The sequence below is a fragment of the Polypterus senegalus genome, unplaced genomic scaffold (genome assembly GCF_016835505.1).
Source record: "Polypterus senegalus isolate Bchr_013 unplaced genomic scaffold, ASM1683550v1 scaffold_3821, whole genome shotgun sequence".
Taxonomy (NCBI): domain Eukaryota; kingdom Metazoa; phylum Chordata; class Cladistia; order Polypteriformes; family Polypteridae; genus Polypterus; species Polypterus senegalus.
Window position 1 is genome coordinate 16037 of NW_024378711.1, and position 17457 is coordinate 33493.

The 17457-nt window shown below is 42.1% G+C and overlaps 1 protein-coding gene across 3 annotated transcripts in view; it reads left to right on the plus strand.

The window, feature by feature from the left end:
* The window catches only part of mapk7 (mitogen-activated protein kinase 7), a 29572-nt gene continuing 12115 nt past the window's right edge, over positions 1–17457 (plus strand). The window contains exons 1-4 of one of the 3 annotated variants that reach the window (XM_039742551.1): positions 1–116; positions 7482–7724; positions 10156–10321; positions 16249–17429. In XM_039742551.1, coding sequence (XP_039598485.1) covers positions 7484–7724; positions 10156–10321; positions 16249–17429 — 1588 coding nt within the window. In that variant the 5' untranslated portion in view covers positions 1–116; positions 7482–7483. Of the gene's footprint in view, positions 117–7481; positions 7725–10155; positions 10322–16248; positions 17430–17457 lie in introns of those variants that run through there. The other 2 variants (XM_039742552.1, XM_039742554.1) reach the window with 2 other exon arrangements.

Sequence of the window (17457 nt, forward strand, 5' to 3'; positions counted from 1 at the left end):
AGCGATGAGGCTGTGTTTGGGAAAAACCGACGGCAGACATGCGAGATTTGTGAGCCGGGGTGCTGCCAGGTCTTTACGAGGGATGGAGTGGGAGAGGCCGTGAGTACGAATGTGAGGTAATTCGTTACACTTGGGCGACGTTTCGAATATGAACTGATAAGCTTATTCTTGGTCGAGCAGGGAGTGGGAGGTGGACTCCAGTGTTTTAATTGTACAAAGCGATCTGAGTCTTGAATGACGCTATAAACAGTGTTTTGTATTATTACTGAGAAGTGGCGTAGGTGATCGAAGTTGTCAACGCTGAATTCTTAATGCCATCGTGTGTGGTTGAGCAGTTAAGGTGACCGCGTAAGGTGGCACGTGTTGTAAACGGCTTGGGGCGGCGGTGTGTTAAAGCTGCGTTTATTTTCAAAGGGTTTTCACCCGGGGGTCGAGGGACAGCCACTCGCTTGATGCTAGTTACTTTAGAACTGGCTAAGAATTACCCTGCGCATTGTTAAACCAGCGTCTGTCCTAATGATGCCTTTAGCTTTGTTAGTTCCTCAGTGCACAACAACGTGTTTTACATGCTGCCTCCCCTTCTTCTCTCTTTTTTTCTTTGTATTGTACCGTCGCTTGCTTAGTAAAGCGCTTTTTGATGGAAGTCTGCCTGGTGTGTGCTAAGTGCTTTGTTGCTGGTGAATCGGTCATTTTTATTGTTGAACTGTAAATGTGATTTGACTGAAGGGGTACTGCAATGACAAAGGGAGACTTGTGTACAAGTAGCCAATCTTTAACTTTAAAATATATGAGGAAGAGAAAGGTGGTGTTTATTATTATTTATTAGATGGCCGATGTCTTTAACCAAGGTTACATTTCTTTTTTTATTGGTGCACAGGCAGGCCAAGTGTCTTGCTCATAGTCACACAGTGTCAGTTGCAGGATTTGAACCCACAGCCTCAAAGTTTGAGGCTCAAAGCCTTAACCACTTACACCACACTGTGTAGTAGTAGATGGTCAAGGTTAGGTAGATGGAGCATCACTCACCCGACAATCACAGTGACAGGTGGAACAAACGTCCATCAGCATGTTCCATTTGTGGATACCACATGCTGGATGTGCTTAATTAAAATGTTAACGTCTTTAAATATGAACCTGTGGTACGATCTGAGCAGGTCTGACCTCCACTTCCTCTCACCTACAAGCACCCTGTCATTGAGAGCCAGAAGTTCTTATGTGTGTTGGGTGGGGGATGAAGGGCTAATTGTTTTATCTATCTATCTTTCTATCAGATAGATAGATATGAAAGGCACTGTATGATAGATTATCTACAGTGCCTTTCATATCTGTCTATCTCTGTCTATCTATTATACAGTGCCTTTCATATCTATCTGTCTGTCTATCTGTCTTATTCTAATCCTGCCGACTATACCATATCTCTCTATTGTAAAAAAGATCTTGGAAGGAGATGTGATGTGATTTTCTCGGAGAGACACTTTCACGTCCCGCAAGACAAGTCTTTGTTCCAAGAGATTTAACCACACCCGGGGCTGGAAATAAAAGAGAAAGAGTAGAATGTTGTAAAGAGGTTAAAAAAACGTTGGCGCGGTACACATGCAGAGCAGGTTAGAGATAATGGAAGTGTGAAAATTTGAAAGTCTCAAAAAAGGGTAGCAAAAATTGCATTAGCGCAAACAAATGGAAATTATTACTCGGTGAAATAACGGAACAGCGAAATGAGATTGAATATATTGTTCGGATTTAAACTGTGAATCGGAGACTTGTACATCGTCTAATTCGTGTTGCCATCAGGGGAAAAAAAAAAAAAAAAGTAGTGTTTCTTCCCAATGAAAAGGCGTATCCACGAGAATTAAAAGATTTGTTGTTTGGTGAAAGTGAAATCCACATACGAGAGCAACAGAGATGCAAAGTTTCTGGCGCAAAGCGCAGGCGGGGGGCTTGGTGAGTGAAGCAATGGCAAGTGCGGGCGTTGTTTAGAACAAGTGTATCAGTATCTGATGACTGTGCCACCCACTTCAATGGAGGCAGAGCGTGCTTTCTTAGCAGCTGGCACACTCTGCACGAAGTGCGCTCTCGCCTGGACGACCGCACACTGGACACGTTGTGCTTTCTACGCTCTTATTCCCGCCACTAACTAGGTGCATGTACTTCTATGACTGCATGAACTGCTTGTAGATAAGGTTCGTCTTTTATTGGTGTCAACATATTGCAGTAGTTTTATTAAAAATAAGTGTCAGTCGTTCTAAAACCGTTCACACGTGAGATGCCCGTGCACTGTGTCATCCTCGGGAGCGCTGGATTCCCGAATTCCCGGGAATGGATTCCCTAGTAACAGCATCTTAAGAAAATGTCTATCTACACTTCCCCGCGGAAGAAAGTTGCAGGAATGTGACTCCATTTTAGCACAGGCTACAACCTGACAGGTTTTTGTTTCATTGTTTTGTTATTTTTGAATATTTCCACAAATGTGTCCCACGATAAAACAAGAGCTTTTCAAGAAACAAATAACAGAGCAGCTAGTATTAAGTTGGCATCAATATTTTTATGCTCATATACTATTAGTATTTTGGCTTAATTGTGGAACATGCAGGCATATAGTCCTAAAATAAAGTGCAAACAAAATTTGAGTTTTATTATTAAAATGTTTGTGAATTTCCATACCATATCGGATCATAAACATCCAAGTAAGTCCAAGATCAAGGTTCTCTCTCCTTTTGTTCTTGAGTAATTGCCTGACAGACAGCCAGACACTGGCATATATACAGTAGGTATGCTGCTAGTAATTTAATTAAAATGTACATTTTTCACATTTGTAGTCTGTTTTTTAATGTATAGTTATTGACATTTAAATACCATTTGGAAACTGTTTTGCGCCCTCAATTTTACTGCTTATTACTAATTTAAATTAATTTTAAGATGCATTTTATTTGTGTGATGTAATTTTGTTAACTTTATTCTTGTTGTCTACAAGTGTAATATTAGAGCAGTATTAGCAGTAATTTGTGACAGACGGGTATCGGTAAGAGTGAAAGGGAAGGTCTACAGGACGGTAGTGGGAGCAGCTGTGTTATGTGGGCTGGAGACGGTGGCACAGGAGACAGAGCTGGAGTTGGCAGAGTTAAAGATGTCAAGATGTGCATTGGGTGGGACGAGGATGGACAGGATTAGAAATGAGGACATTAGAGGGTCAGCTCAAGTTGGACGGTTTGGAGACAAAGTCAGAGAGGCGAGATTGCATTGGTTTGGACATGTGCAGAGGAGAGATGAGGGGTATACTGGGAGAAGGATGTTAAGGATAGAGGTGCCAGCCAAGAGGAGAAGAAGAAGGCCTAAGAGAAGGTTTATGGATGTGGTGAGAGAGGACATGCAGGTGATGGGTGTGACTGGGCAAGATGATGAGGACAGAAAAATATGGAAGAAGATGATCCGCTGTGGCCATCCATAACGGGAGCAGCCGAAAGATGAAGATGATAATAATTCATTATTATTATCCCTGTTTGAATCTTATTTAAACTTCTAGCTTTTTGTTGTTTTTTTTTTTCTAGTGCTTTAATTTTACAATTTTTGTACATATATTGCAAAAACTGTAAAAGGACAAATGAACTTAACATCAGTGTTAGGTTTGTTATCGCTGTATTGCTTTAATGTTATAATTATATTTTTAAAATGGAGAGTAGAGTGACACAATATATAACACTTTCTAAAATGTCACTGGTGAAATTAATTTCTCCAGTTATTATTTCCCATTATCACTCTTTAATGCAGTTTAAATAAAATATTAGGACATTTTTTGCTTTCTACCCTCCCCCACCGTAACCTATCGTCTATGGGGGAGGAGCGAAAGCCTGAGATTCGTTAAAAATTTCGGCTCTCCAGGTTTAGATGGATCCTGACTTTTTAGGGTCCCCTGATACCGAAAACATCAAAATCTCGATGATGGATGTCTGTGTCGCCATTTCTTGAGGACAGTTTAGAGCTGAAACGACTGGACGGAAAAATAAGAAATTTAAAACGTATACGATGACGATGGGCCGATTAGTTTTTGAGCCAAATCATGCAAGACAAAGAGGCTCTCTATAGGAACCCTCAAATACCGGAATTCTGCAATGAATTAGGAATTTTTCTCGTCAATTGCTACCATAATGAGCGATTTTATGATCAGAAAGTTCCGCACCAGAGCAGTAAATAATTACTGAAATGTTGGAGAATAGTTCAGGTAACTTGGCTTTGAGGGTGCAAAGCCTAGTGATGCTCACGGCCAGATGTTTTTTTTTTTAATTTTGCTCTGTTATTATTGATTACTCTTCAAGTGTACAATGAGCTGGTTAAATGAATATATTTAACACTTTATTTTTTTATCCTTATGTCATTGTAGCATTGTTGTTTTATTACTTATTTGGTCTCTTGTTGTGAGTTCATAACTCTTAGCCTTATGAGGTCATTTTTTACCAAATGAGGTTCTATTAGGATTTAGTGGTAAAAGAATGATCAAGGAGGTTGCAATGACATGTATAGAAAACAAAATCACTCACAATGCTCCTAATTTCTTCTCTTCTACTAATCAGCCTCCCAGTTCATTTCAGGAATTATTAACACTAGAATTACCAGAGCCTACAAAGAAACTCGTAGATCCGTCCCACCTTAAAACGCTTCGCACCTCTCCGTCAACGTCTTTTGTCTTTTAAATGTGTTGATAAGCAGCAAACAGCAAGCAGACTATCGCATCCCCCCACGCCGCACAGTTTTCTCAGATCAAGTCTGTTTACCTGCGTGTCAGTTGCTTAGAGTTGTATAGAGTGACAAGTCAAGCAAAATGACACCTTTTATAAATACTATATCGTTACTTGGAACACATGCATTTCATGTGTGTTCCGTGTCTACAACGATCTATGTAAACACATCGTTAAAACAGAAACGTTTTTCATGTTTTAGTAATAATTGACAAAATGTAGAAATGAAGTGTATAATGTGTGAAGCCTGAATTCCAAATATCAAAGAAACACTTTCACAAAAGGTACAAATATAACCGAAGAAGTGCGCTTCCATTCAAAAATATAACTACAGAAAAAGAAGCCGTGTTAGGATGCGACATTGACACGCATTTGATACGACTGCTTCGGTGGAGCAACGGTATCAGCTGTTGACTGGTAATCAAAGCTTCACGGGTTCGATCCCGGACGAGTCCGTTTTGAGAAGTGCGCTGCTCGTATTCTTACTATTTTAGAATAAAAACATACTGTACATTTCATTTTTTTTTTTTTGGCTTTTATGTAAGTAACATATAAATATTAATGTTTTGGGCACATGCACCATCCTTTGAATGTAAGATCGAATGTTATTTACCTTTATTTATTTACTTACTTCCTACAGTCACAAGTAGAATGCAGAGTTTCCCATGTACATATACAAAGTACAGCGATGGCAAAAGTGCATTTTTGATCCGATGTAGAACCATCGTCATGATTTGAGTTTACCTCTGTTATAGCGCGTCTATGTGAAAACAGCAGTGTCAAATGCCAGGGGTTGGGAGTTGGGATCATGAACACGGCTGAGAGACTAAAACTGAATTTAAAAAAAAACGTAAAGGTTAGCTTTGTTTTTAAGTATCCTAAATTACACCGGCTGTTACAGACTGGAATAAAATGTATGTTTTTATTCTAAAATAGTAAGAATACGAGCAGCTCCCGTCCGGGGTCGAACCCGTGAAGCTTTGATTACCAGTCAACCGTTGATACCGTTGCGCCACCGAAGCAGTCGTATCAAATGCGTGTCAATGTCACACCCTAACGCGGCTTCTTTTTCTGCAGTTATATTTTTGAATGGAAGCGCACTTGTTCTGTTATATTTGTACCTTTTGTGAAAGTGTTTCTTTGATATTTGGAATTCAGGCTTCACACATTATACACTTCACGTCTACATTTTGTCAATTATTACTAAAACATGAAAAACGTTTCTGTTTTAATGATGTGTTTACATAGATCGTTGTAGACACGGAACACACATGAAATGCATGTGCTCCAAATAACGATATAGTATTTATAAAAGGTGTCATTTTGCTGGACTTGTCGCTCTATACAACTCTAAGCAACTGACACGCAGGTAAACAGACTTGAGCTGAGAAAACTGTGCGGCGTGGGGGGATGTGATAGCAGACTTCTTGCTGTTTGCTGCTTATCAACACACTTAAAGGACAAAAGATGCTGACAGAGAGGTGCAAAGTGATTTAAGGTGGAATGGATCTACGAGTTTTTTTCGTAGGCTCTGGTAATTCTAGTGTTAAAGGGTTCCTAAACAATTTAGAAATTTAAAGAGAGAAAAGTTCTCCTAGAATTAAAATGTCTGAAATCAAATACATTTCCGGGGCAGGATAACCTTCATGGTAGAGTGCTTGAGGAGATTTCATGTGTACATTCTTACTGTGTAATTTTCTGAAATAGCTGCACACTGGGGACATTTCTAAAGCTTGGAAGTTTGTAAACATTTTCCCATTATATGAAAACGTGACCCTCTGTTCTGTAGGCCAGTAAGCTTCGTGGGTGTCTGGTAAAAAAATTAAAAAATTCATACATTATCATAGAAAAAGGCTGCACCCCAACTATCAGGTGTGCAAGTGTGTATTTATGATCAGCAGGCAAGGCCTTTGACGAGAAGATCGTATTTCACAATCATTCTAGAACCGTACAGTATGTGGAAGCATTTCAGCAGAGCGTGGCATACGCTGTTATTTATCTTGGTTTTAAAAAAGCTTTTAACCTACCGCATGACAGGCAAATAATTTAAAAGAAGAGGGAGTTCAAGGTGCAGTTTGTAGATGGGTGCAAAACTGGCTGATACACAGAAAGCGAAACGCTTTCTTCCTATTTCGAGGGATGTAAATGGGATCAGTGAAAGGGCTGCTGCTCTTTTTAATTTATAGAAAATAATCCTGGCAAGCCAGCTGGAGTTGGGTCCTGGTATTCTTGTTTAATTACTTAATGGTCAACGTGTCTTTTTTGCTAAGCAGGAAGCGTCTCACATTGTTAGTCAGCCTATGAGAGGCCCCTGCTCTTTAAAAACTGAAAAGTTTGACTTTCCTTGCAGCTCGTGAGGAAGTTTAGTTACTCATTAATTGAATCTCCAAAAAAGCAATCAAAGCGATTGTGTGGTTTTTTTTTTTGGCTACGGAGTTCTGTAAACCATTCATTCCCACCACACTGTAGACATGTGACCTCGTGAGGCGAGTTCTACTTCCCTGCCAAAGTGAGAGGGGAAGCAGCATTGGCTGGGCTGAGAAAAAGAAAAGGTCTTGGCTGATGCTGTTCTGTCTCACAGAGTGCTTCATTGCCCACATTTGGGGATAATGGAAGGGGCAAACAAGTGCACCTGAAATAAATATGTGAGCCACCAGAACAACAAAAAACAATCTCACTGCCTTCTCTCTTGTCAGGCTGTCAAGGCAGCTCTACAGTGTGATTTATATTCCATTCTGTGTCTCTTTAAAGACATGATGGCAGAGCCCCCAAAAAAGGAAATTGCTTCACAGCGTGGAGGAGGAGGAGGAGAAGAAGAAGGCGCTGCTCCTACTGTGGTTGCAGCGACCACAACCACGGTAGCCAAGAATCTGGCATTCCTCAAGGCCCATTCCCTGGATATCAAGTTTGAAGTGGGCGATGAGTATGATATCATAGAGACCATCGGAACAGGAGCCTATGGGGTGGTCTCCTCAGCAAGAAGGCGGGCGACAGGTAAGCTACACCTTTTAGAGCAACATATTGGTGGGGTTGGGATTAAGCTTGTAAGACTAGCGGGGGTCAAGTTTGATGTAAAGTAGGTAAGTTTGAAGTCGTTGAAGGGTCTGGCAGGTCAGGTGTCCATGATGTTTGACTGAATGCTTTCAAACAGGCAGGTGTGTTTAGGGTGGTTTGAAAGGATTTGCTATTTAACACACATCTTTACTGCAAAAGATTGAAATGGAAACTCCATACCTGATTGGTTATACCCAAAACTATATATATATATATATAAACTGCTATAAAAAATTAAAAAAACACCTTTGAAAACGCATCAGATCTCAATGGGGAAAAAAAATCATCTCTACTGCTATGGACTGATGATATGGTGATACGTGAGGAATGAAAGGATGGAAATGAAAATGATCAACCAACACAAAGAGGGCTGAATTCAAAGAAACCCTGAAAATCAAAGGGAAAACATGATGTGGCAGGCAGGCAGGTGAGTCCATTTTGCCAAAATTTCATTGCAGCTACTCCAAATCGTACTCCGTAGTGTCCCTACCCCCCTAATCCCCACCCAACCCCCACGTTCCTGTACACATGGCTGACAATGTCTTAATGAGAAGACGGATGGTGCCCTGGGGGATCTCCTTCCAGATCTGGACCAGGGCATTACTGAACTCCTGGACAGTCCGAGGTGTCAGAAGAGCCTAAACATAATGTCCATATTGGATTGAGGTCAGGCGAGTGAGCAGGGGTGGTGGGGCAGCGCAGACAATGGGATCAGTTCCTTCATCCTCTTGCCATATGAGGCCGGGCATTGTGCACCAGGAGGAACCCAGGAGCCACTGCACCAGCACAGGATCTGACAATGGGTCCAAGGATTTCATCCCGATACCTCATGGCAGTCCTGCGGTGCTCACCATTGTCTAGCCTGTAGAGGTCTGTGTGTTCCTCGATGGATGTGCCTCCCCAGACTTACCATCACTGACTCCCCAACCAAACCGGTAACACTGAATGATGTTGCAGGCAACATAATGTTCTCCACGGCTTCTTCAGACCCTTTCACGTCTTTCACATGTGCTCAGGGTGAACCTGCTCTCATCTGTGAAAAGCACAGGGCACCTGCTAGTGGTGGACCTGCCAGTTCTGGTATTCTATGGGAAATGCCAATCGAGCTCCACGGTGCCCACTAGAGGACGTCGGGCCCTCAGGACACCCTCATGAAGTCTGTTTCTGATTGTTTGGTCAGACATTTACACCAGTGGCCTGCCTGCCTCCCTGCTGGAGGTCATTTTGTAGGCCCTGTCAGTGTTCATCTTGTTCCTCCGGTGGGTCCTGTTGATGGGTTAAGGCCCATCTACAAGCGGCCCTGTCCAGCTCTCCTAGAGGAACTGCCTGTCTGACTCCTGGAATTTCCTCCATGCTTTGAGATTGTGCTGGGAGATGTAGCAAACCTTCTGACAATGCCATTCTGGAGAAGTTGTACTACCTGTGCCAGCTCTGTAGGGTCCAGGTATGTCCTCATGCTAGCAGTAGTGACCGTAGCCAAATGCAAACGAGTGACAAAACAGATGAGGAGGGAAAAATGTTAGTGGCCTCCCTCCACCTGTCAAACCATTCATTCCTGTTTTGGGGGGTTTGTCTTATTGTTGCCCCTCTAGTGCATCAAAGCAGCTGAAACTGATGAACAAGCCCCTCTGCTACTTAACTGACCAGATCAACAGCCCACAAGTTTCATTGACTTGATACTATACTCGGATTAAAAAGTGTTCCTTTAATTGTTTTGAGCAGTATAGATATATACAGTAGATATATATAGATGTACTGTTTCTGGGCAGCTTCAGTAAATTGATTTATTAAATGTAACGCTGAGCTCATTCTTAGTCAGTATTGCCCAGGTTTTGTATTCCGTTTCTGTGATTAGGTGTCACTTTGGGGTACATGTGTGCAGTCAAGGTTAGCCATTTTTTTAGGTGAGTGCAGAAGGTTCAGACCCGCTCATATTGGCATCCCTTGGTTGTTCATTTCTCACCTATGTGTGTAGTCAGTTGTGGTCAAACCGAAGCAAACTTAACTGAGGCCAGTTCTGCTTGTCGCTTTGCTCTCTGCACATATTGTTGGAGGCTGGCTTTGTTTTTTTGTGGCTTTCTATTTCCTTCAAGGCTGTTGGCCCAGTTATTTTACCTGATTAGTGCAGCTCGCCCTCACTTTGACTCTTCTATTACAACAAAGATTACTTTGTTTCAATAGCCAGTTCATTGTTAGTCTGTAGAATTCTTTAAACTTGGCTCCCTGAAAGGCAGCCCTGTATCAGCAGCATCTCTTCCGAGGCTGCCTCCTGTTCTCATGTTTCTGAAAGTGTCTTCTAACACCAGAGCCACAGAACATGTCGAGCTGCTTTGTAATAAATTCTGTCTTTTTGTTTGTAATTCAATTCCAGGCCAGCAGGTGGCCATCAAGAAGATCCCCAATGCATTTGATGTGGTGACCAATGCCAAGCGGACATTGCGTGAGCTGAAGATCCTCAAGCACTTCAAACACGACAACATCATTGCAATTAAGGATATTCTGAAGCCAAATGTGCCTTATTCTGAATTCAAGTCTGTGTGAGTTTTCATCAGGCTCCTGGGAGCCTGTCCCACTTGACCGGTGGGCTGTCATGGGTGGGTGTGGTTATGGAAAAGCATTTTCAGTAAGCACCAGTCACTAGTCTGTGATCAGCCATCATGTCCTGCATTCCACTGGTTCAGAATAGGATAGGCTTGGTTTGTTTGTACTATAATGATTGGGACTACCTGATGGTTAGACATAACATTTGTAACGGCTGGACCAGCCACTGGACTGGCAACCTGAGGGTGATGTTAGACTAGACAAGCCGTACTTCTTTCAAATCACTTCCCCATTTGACGATCAAAATAAGCAGAAAGGCAAACAGTATGTAAAATAATAAAGTGAATATAAAAAGTGATTCTAAATTGGCCCTAGTGTGTGCTTGGTGTGTGGGTGTGTTTGTGTGTGTCCTGCGGTGGGTTGGCACCCTGCCCAGGATTGGTTCCTACCTTGTGCCCTGTGCTGGCTGGGATTGGCTCCAGCAGACCCCCGTGACCCTGTATTCGGATTCAGCGGGTTAGAAAATGGATGGATATATATTAATGAAAAGAAGAACAAACTCCAACCTATCTCTCTATATCTATCTCTCTATATCTATCTCTCTATATCTATCTCTCTATATCTATCTCTCTATGTCTATCTCTATGTCTATCTCTATGTCTATCTCTATATGTCTATCTCTATATATATATATATATATAGATATATAGAGAGATATATAGAGATATATATATTATATATACTAGCCAACCCGCGGCATACCATACGCCGCATAATCAGGCCGTTTTTTTAATGATTTTTAAGCACAGGGAGAAAATTAACATTCGAAAAATCGGTAATGTAATAAATCAGCAAGAAAAGCAACATTGTAACAAAGCACGGAACGAACCAACACACAGCGTTGTAACCGAAAACTCGGTTTTTAAAGACTGCTTACTTCATTGTGTTTTACCCTCAGTTGTAAAGGATTGTTTTAAGGATCCCATGGGATACCTCTAGCAAACCGTTTTACATGCTGCATATGGCGATTCACCTCCGCGAGAAACATGCCTCTATGAACAGTCAACGTGGCTCGGAGGTGCCAGGAGTTGGTGGGCGTAGCTCCTTCCTGCGTGCGCCATAGGTGTCTTACTTGTCGGCGGCTCAGTGAACCCACGCTCCTTCCGTCGTACTTTCCATGGTTGTCTTGCCTTAGTGAATTGTATATATGTATATATATATATATATATATATATATATATATATATATATATATATATATATATATATATATATATATATATATATATATATCAGGGCTCTAGAGTGCGACCAATTTCTCAATGGTGCGACTAAAAAAAATCAAAGGTTGCACCGGTGCGACCAGCCGTTCGAGGGGGAAAAAAACGAAACTCCGTGACTCTTAAAGTCTCCCTGTTGTTCAACAGACACACATTAGGCCCATATCGTGGTCTGAACCAATCAGAGATAGTGAAGGGCGGATCCCCCCCTCTGATTGGCCGTGGTCCAGATATTCCTGTACGTGTGTGTACGTTTGAAAATGCATGTGATGCAGTCAGACAGAGAGAGGCGAGTAGCCCATCAGGTAAACAGTGGATGTAGCCGCGGATTAGGACAGAAGATGAAAAGAACGATTGACAGCTTTTTCGTTAAGAATGTTAAGTTAGGGCCTGATCCGTCCGAAAATCATAACCAATGCTCTGACACGGAGCCATCAACCTCCCAAGTTATAGCAAGCCCTGGTCCGGAGACGGCATTAGATAATGAGCCACATACGATCGAGTCCGAGCCCACTGAAATTAAAAGGGGTAAAGTGTATACATTTCGAAAAGAGTGGCTTGACCAGTTTCCCTGGCTAAGATACAGTAAAGCCGACAATATAATGCACTGTATTTACTGTAAAGAGCGTGGGAAGACCATGGCCGGCAGTAGTGCATTTGTGACTGGTTCTAATACGTTTAGAATTGAAACGCTGAAAAAGCACAATGCATCTATAAAACACATTACATGCCGCGATAAATGCACTGCTCAAGTGTCCCTCTCCCCGCTGCCTTTCAGCGGCAGGCAGCAGCAAACAGATCATCAGACGAGGCCGAGATGATAATTAAGTTTAACGTTGCCTACAATATTGCAAAAGAAGAACTTCCCTTCACTAAATTCAAGTCTGAAATAATTCTTATGAAGAAAAATGGCTTGAACGTAAACCCGACGTACAGCAATGATGTTGCGTGCACCCAATTTATAGGAGTCATCGCAGATACATTGGAAAAAAAAGACGTCTGTGCAAATTGCGAACAGTGCGCACATGGCATTCCTGATCGACGGAGACACAGATATCGCCACAAAGGAATGCGTCATTGTGTACGGTCGTATCTTGCGGAGAGGAAGACCGTGAATATACTTATTGGACACATTGAGGTCGAGCATGCTCATGCCCAAGTCTGGAAGATTTTGATGCTAGAGAGAGTGTGGCCAGCTGGTTTAGTCAAGGCCAAAGATCAAGAAGGCCAAACTACAGGAGTTGGCCATCCGAGGGCATGTGACTGCAATGGAGGATAGTCCATAAGACATTGAGCCATGAGATGTTCAGTTTGAAGCCCTTAAAACGCTTAATTTAGATTTTCTTTTTAGTTAATTTATCTTGAGATTTTTTAAGTTTAAATTTCAGCTCAGTAAAGCACTTTAAGCACCAACACTTTTTCACTAAGTTACCTTTCTTGTAGAATTGTGCTTGCCTTCAAATAAAGAACTTTATATTGACCAGATTGTTAGTTAATCATTTACAAGTCAATATTGCCTATATGGACAGCGATAAAAAAAAAAAAAAACAACAAATAAATAAATAAATAAAGTGAACTTGTAAAACTGTGGTGTTAAATGTGATGCGGTTGAAAATTTGGGTGCACCTAACTTTTGTGCTGGTGCACCTAAGAAAAAAAGTTAGGCGCACCAGTGCAAAAAGTTAGTCTAGAGCCCTGTATATATATATATATATATATATATATAGATATATAGATATATAGATATATAGATATATAGATATAGATAGAGATATGTATATAGATAGATATAGAGAGAGAGATATCTCAACCCACCCCAACATAACACACACAAACCCAAAAGTGAACGGCGGAATAATGTAATATAATAAAAGGTGCAGCAATAAATATAGAATACAAACCCTCCTTTGTCCCTACACTGAACATGAAATACTTAACGACACACGGAAAACACGCAACACTAAAAAATCCAAAAGATTTAACTGAAGTTGATTGATGGAAGTGACCTTGTCCGGTTGGACTTGTCCTACGGTAAATATCGCACAGATGTAATGGTTGTTGGCTCCTTCCCCAAGCGACAAAAAACAGTCTCGCCATGCTCTTCCTCTGTGTGCCGGGATGATCCCGAACCCCAGGGTTTTGCGTACTGATGGTGAAGCAGTTGAATGTTTGGCAGCGAAAGCAGCAAGCGTGAAAAGGGTGTACATTGCGTATTTCTTTGGTTTCCGGTGAAGTGTCCAGGTTGTAACTGATCCTCCTTTTCTTTTCGTCTTCTTGATTTGATAGCAATGGCCCAGATGGAATTGATGTAATTGACAAGAACAATTACCTCGTGGGGTCACGGCTCTACAGGTGGAAAACATTTAAATTGACACACAATAGACCACATAAATGGGACAACGATATAAAAGACGCGACTCTGCACAGAACACATTTAAGACATCCCCATTCATGTAGCACCACTACACGTTAGAACAATTGCAATCGGAGCAGGCCATTCAGCCAAGCAAGCTCATCCATCCTGTTCACATACAATGTCTAAAATAACACATAAATAAGTTTTGAAAGTTCGTAAAGTTCTACTCTCCACCATGCTACTTGGTAATTTATTCCATGTTCTGTGCATGAAGGAAGACCTTTTAATATTTTTGTGAATTGTGCCCTGAGGACATTTCCAACTGTGTACCCACATTCTTGTTAAAGAATTGACTTCAAATTTATCAACTGAGATTCATTGCAATTCCTTTCATAATTGTAAACACTTTCATCGTGTCACCTCTTAATCTCCATTTGCTTTAACTGGAAAAGTTCATTTCCTTCAGTCTCTCTTCATAGCTCATACCTCTCAGTCCCACAGTTCATCTAGTTGTGCTTTTCTGAACTGCGTGTCCGTAGCACTACTCCGTCTTTTTTTGTAAATGGAGCCCAAAACTGCAGACTCTACTCCAGGCAATGCCTCACCAGTGTGGCCTTAAATGCAGCCTCCCTTGACTTGTACTCCACATATTCTGATATATGTTTCATTGTAATATGGTTCTAAGGTGACCATATTCTTCTTTAAACTAGCTCTTTATTATGCAGAGCTTCACAGATCTCCTCCCAAATCCTTTACTCTTCCCACACTGTTGGGATTAACTGCTGTTGTAAAAGAAGGGAGACACATTAGCTGTTATAGATAATATATCCCAAAATATAAGCAAGCAGAGAACAAATGTTGGCAAAATCCTAATAACCATACGGCCTGGTTCATGTAAAGCAGGGGTGTCAAACTCCAGTCCTGGAGGGCCGCAGTGGCTGCAGGTTTTCATTCTAACCAACTTCTTAATCAGTGACCAGTTTTTGCTGCTAATTACTTCCTTTAATTAACTTGACTCAGGCCCTTTAGTTGTTTCTTTTTCCTTAATTAGCAGCCAAACAATAATGAGACCCAAAACAAGACGCCACATCATACAATATCTGAAAATAAAGAAAGGTGAAGGTCTCAGTTAGGTTAATCTCTCAACTCGCCAAAACACTTTGACGATGTTCTTATGACAAACAGAAAATCAACAGTTTTGGAAATGTCAGTTGTGGCAGAATGAGAGCAACAACAAGCCATGGAATTAAATAACGGGTTTAATTAACAGCAAGAATTGGCTTCTCATTAAGAAACTGGTTGGAGTTTGAAGCCCCAGTTTAGCTGGTCATCTGTTGGCTCGTTTCACGTCTCATTTCTGTTTGGCTGCATTTTAATGAGAAAACGAATCAATTCAGAGGACTGAATCCTTCTAACAGGGCTATTAAAATGTGAATTAGCAGTGAAAACAGGTTACTGATTAGGAAAAGTGTTAGAATGAAAACCTGTAGCCGCTGCGGCTCTCCAGGCTTGGAGTTCGACACCCGTGATCCATCCGATATGCTTCAGTTACCAGGTGGCTATATGTCTTAGTTTTTGGTTTGACTTGTTTTGCCGTGGCTCGTGATTCAGGATGCTGTCTGTATAGGGCAGCAGAAAAAGGCTTGCCTAAGGATGGAAAAAGGCAGAGGCTCTTTGCCCTTCTCTCAACTCTTAATTTAAAGGATTCCCGTGGCTTCTTGACACCCCTCTTGAATCACAGCTCTGGTGTTCCTCCAGGAGGGGAAGAGGTATCATAAATTTCTGTTCTATTTCTCCCTGCTAATGGCCTTTCATATCAGCCTACCTGTATTCCCCCAGGCTAGCTGACTAGTCGGTTCCTGCTTTGCATGCAAAGATTTTATCTGATAAATGGACATGCTTAAACATAAAATTAAAAATATCATGCTAGATATTAGTTTTTATTTTCTCTTCACTGCATATCTAACCTAACATTCTTTCTTTTAGGTCTTTATTTTAAAATGTTATGAATGGTCTGTGCTTAGCCATGGTGTTTTGTTGGTGTGTGACCAGACATGACTCATAGTCCTCATCCATACTCACCGTACAGCACATTGCCCTGGCATGAGGAAAATGAGCTGTGTTAAGTAATAATACGTCATCTTACACTCAGCTGACTTGCACAGACGCATCTGTCTTCATTTTATTACACCATACATTGAAATTGAAATTGAAGCTCCTGGAACAGCTCTGTCCGGTTCAGCCACCTTGTATTGATGCCCCTTGCCCTTCTTTTCTCTTCCTACAGATATGTGGTCCTGGACCTCATGGAGAGTGACCTCCACCAAATCATTCATTCCAGCCAGCCACTAACTCTGGAACACGTTCGCTATTTCCTGTACCAGCTGTTACGGGGGCTCAAGTATATTCACTCGGCCAATGTAATCCACCGGGACCTGAAACCATCCAATTTATTAATCAATGAAAACTGTGAGCTGAAGATTGGGGACTTTGGCATGGCACGTGGTCTCTGCACCCATCCAGACGAGTATAAATATTTCATGACGGAATACGTGGCAACACGCTGGTACAGGGCACCTGAGCTCATGTTGTCACTGCACAAGTATACACAGGCTATTGACATGTGGTCCGTTGGCTGCATCTTTGCAGAGATGCTGGGTAGGAAGCAGCTGTTTCCTGGAAAGAACTATATCCACCAGCTTCAGCTGATCATGACTGTCCTTGGCACCCCATCCAACGAGGTGATTTTGTCCATTGGAGCGGACCGGGTACGTGCCTACATACAGAGCCTGCCATCTCGGCAGCCGATACCGTGGAGCGCTCTCTATCAGGGCGCTGATCAGTTAGCACTGGATTTGCTGTCTAAGATGCTGCGCTTTGACCCTAGGGAGCGTATAGCTGTGGTGGATGCTTTACGTCACCGCTTTCTGGCAAAATACCATGACCCTGATGATGAGCCCACCTGTGTGCCTGCGTTTGATTTCGACTTTGATAAGCAGGCACTCACTAAAGATCAGATCAAAGCTGCTATCCTGGAGGAGATCAGTGACTTCCACCGGAAGCGGGAAGGAATCCGGCGGCAGATCAGCTTTAAGCCGATCCTCAGGCCAGCGCCTTCCAATGGGACTCCGGAAGATGTGGACCCTCTGGTGGCTGTCACATGCTCCAGTGACGTGGATATGCCTAGTGCCAACTCCGAAAATGGACAACCGGAGACTATTGATTTAACCTCCCCCATTAATGAGCAGGAGGAGGCAGTGGTGGGCCCTGCTGGCATGTCCAACCTCCCTGTTTTGCCCGTTGTGCCAACTGCTGGAGCTCAGCCGGAAGCAGCCGAACCTCTGAGAAGCAAGCCCATTAAGACAGAGTCTGAACCGGTCCCCAAAAAAGAGGGTGCCATTTCAAATGAAACCAAGCTTGCTCTTAAGGAGGCCCTGATGAAATCGGCTCGGAGACAGAAGATCAAAGGTGGGTTTTCTGAATCAAAACTTGGTGA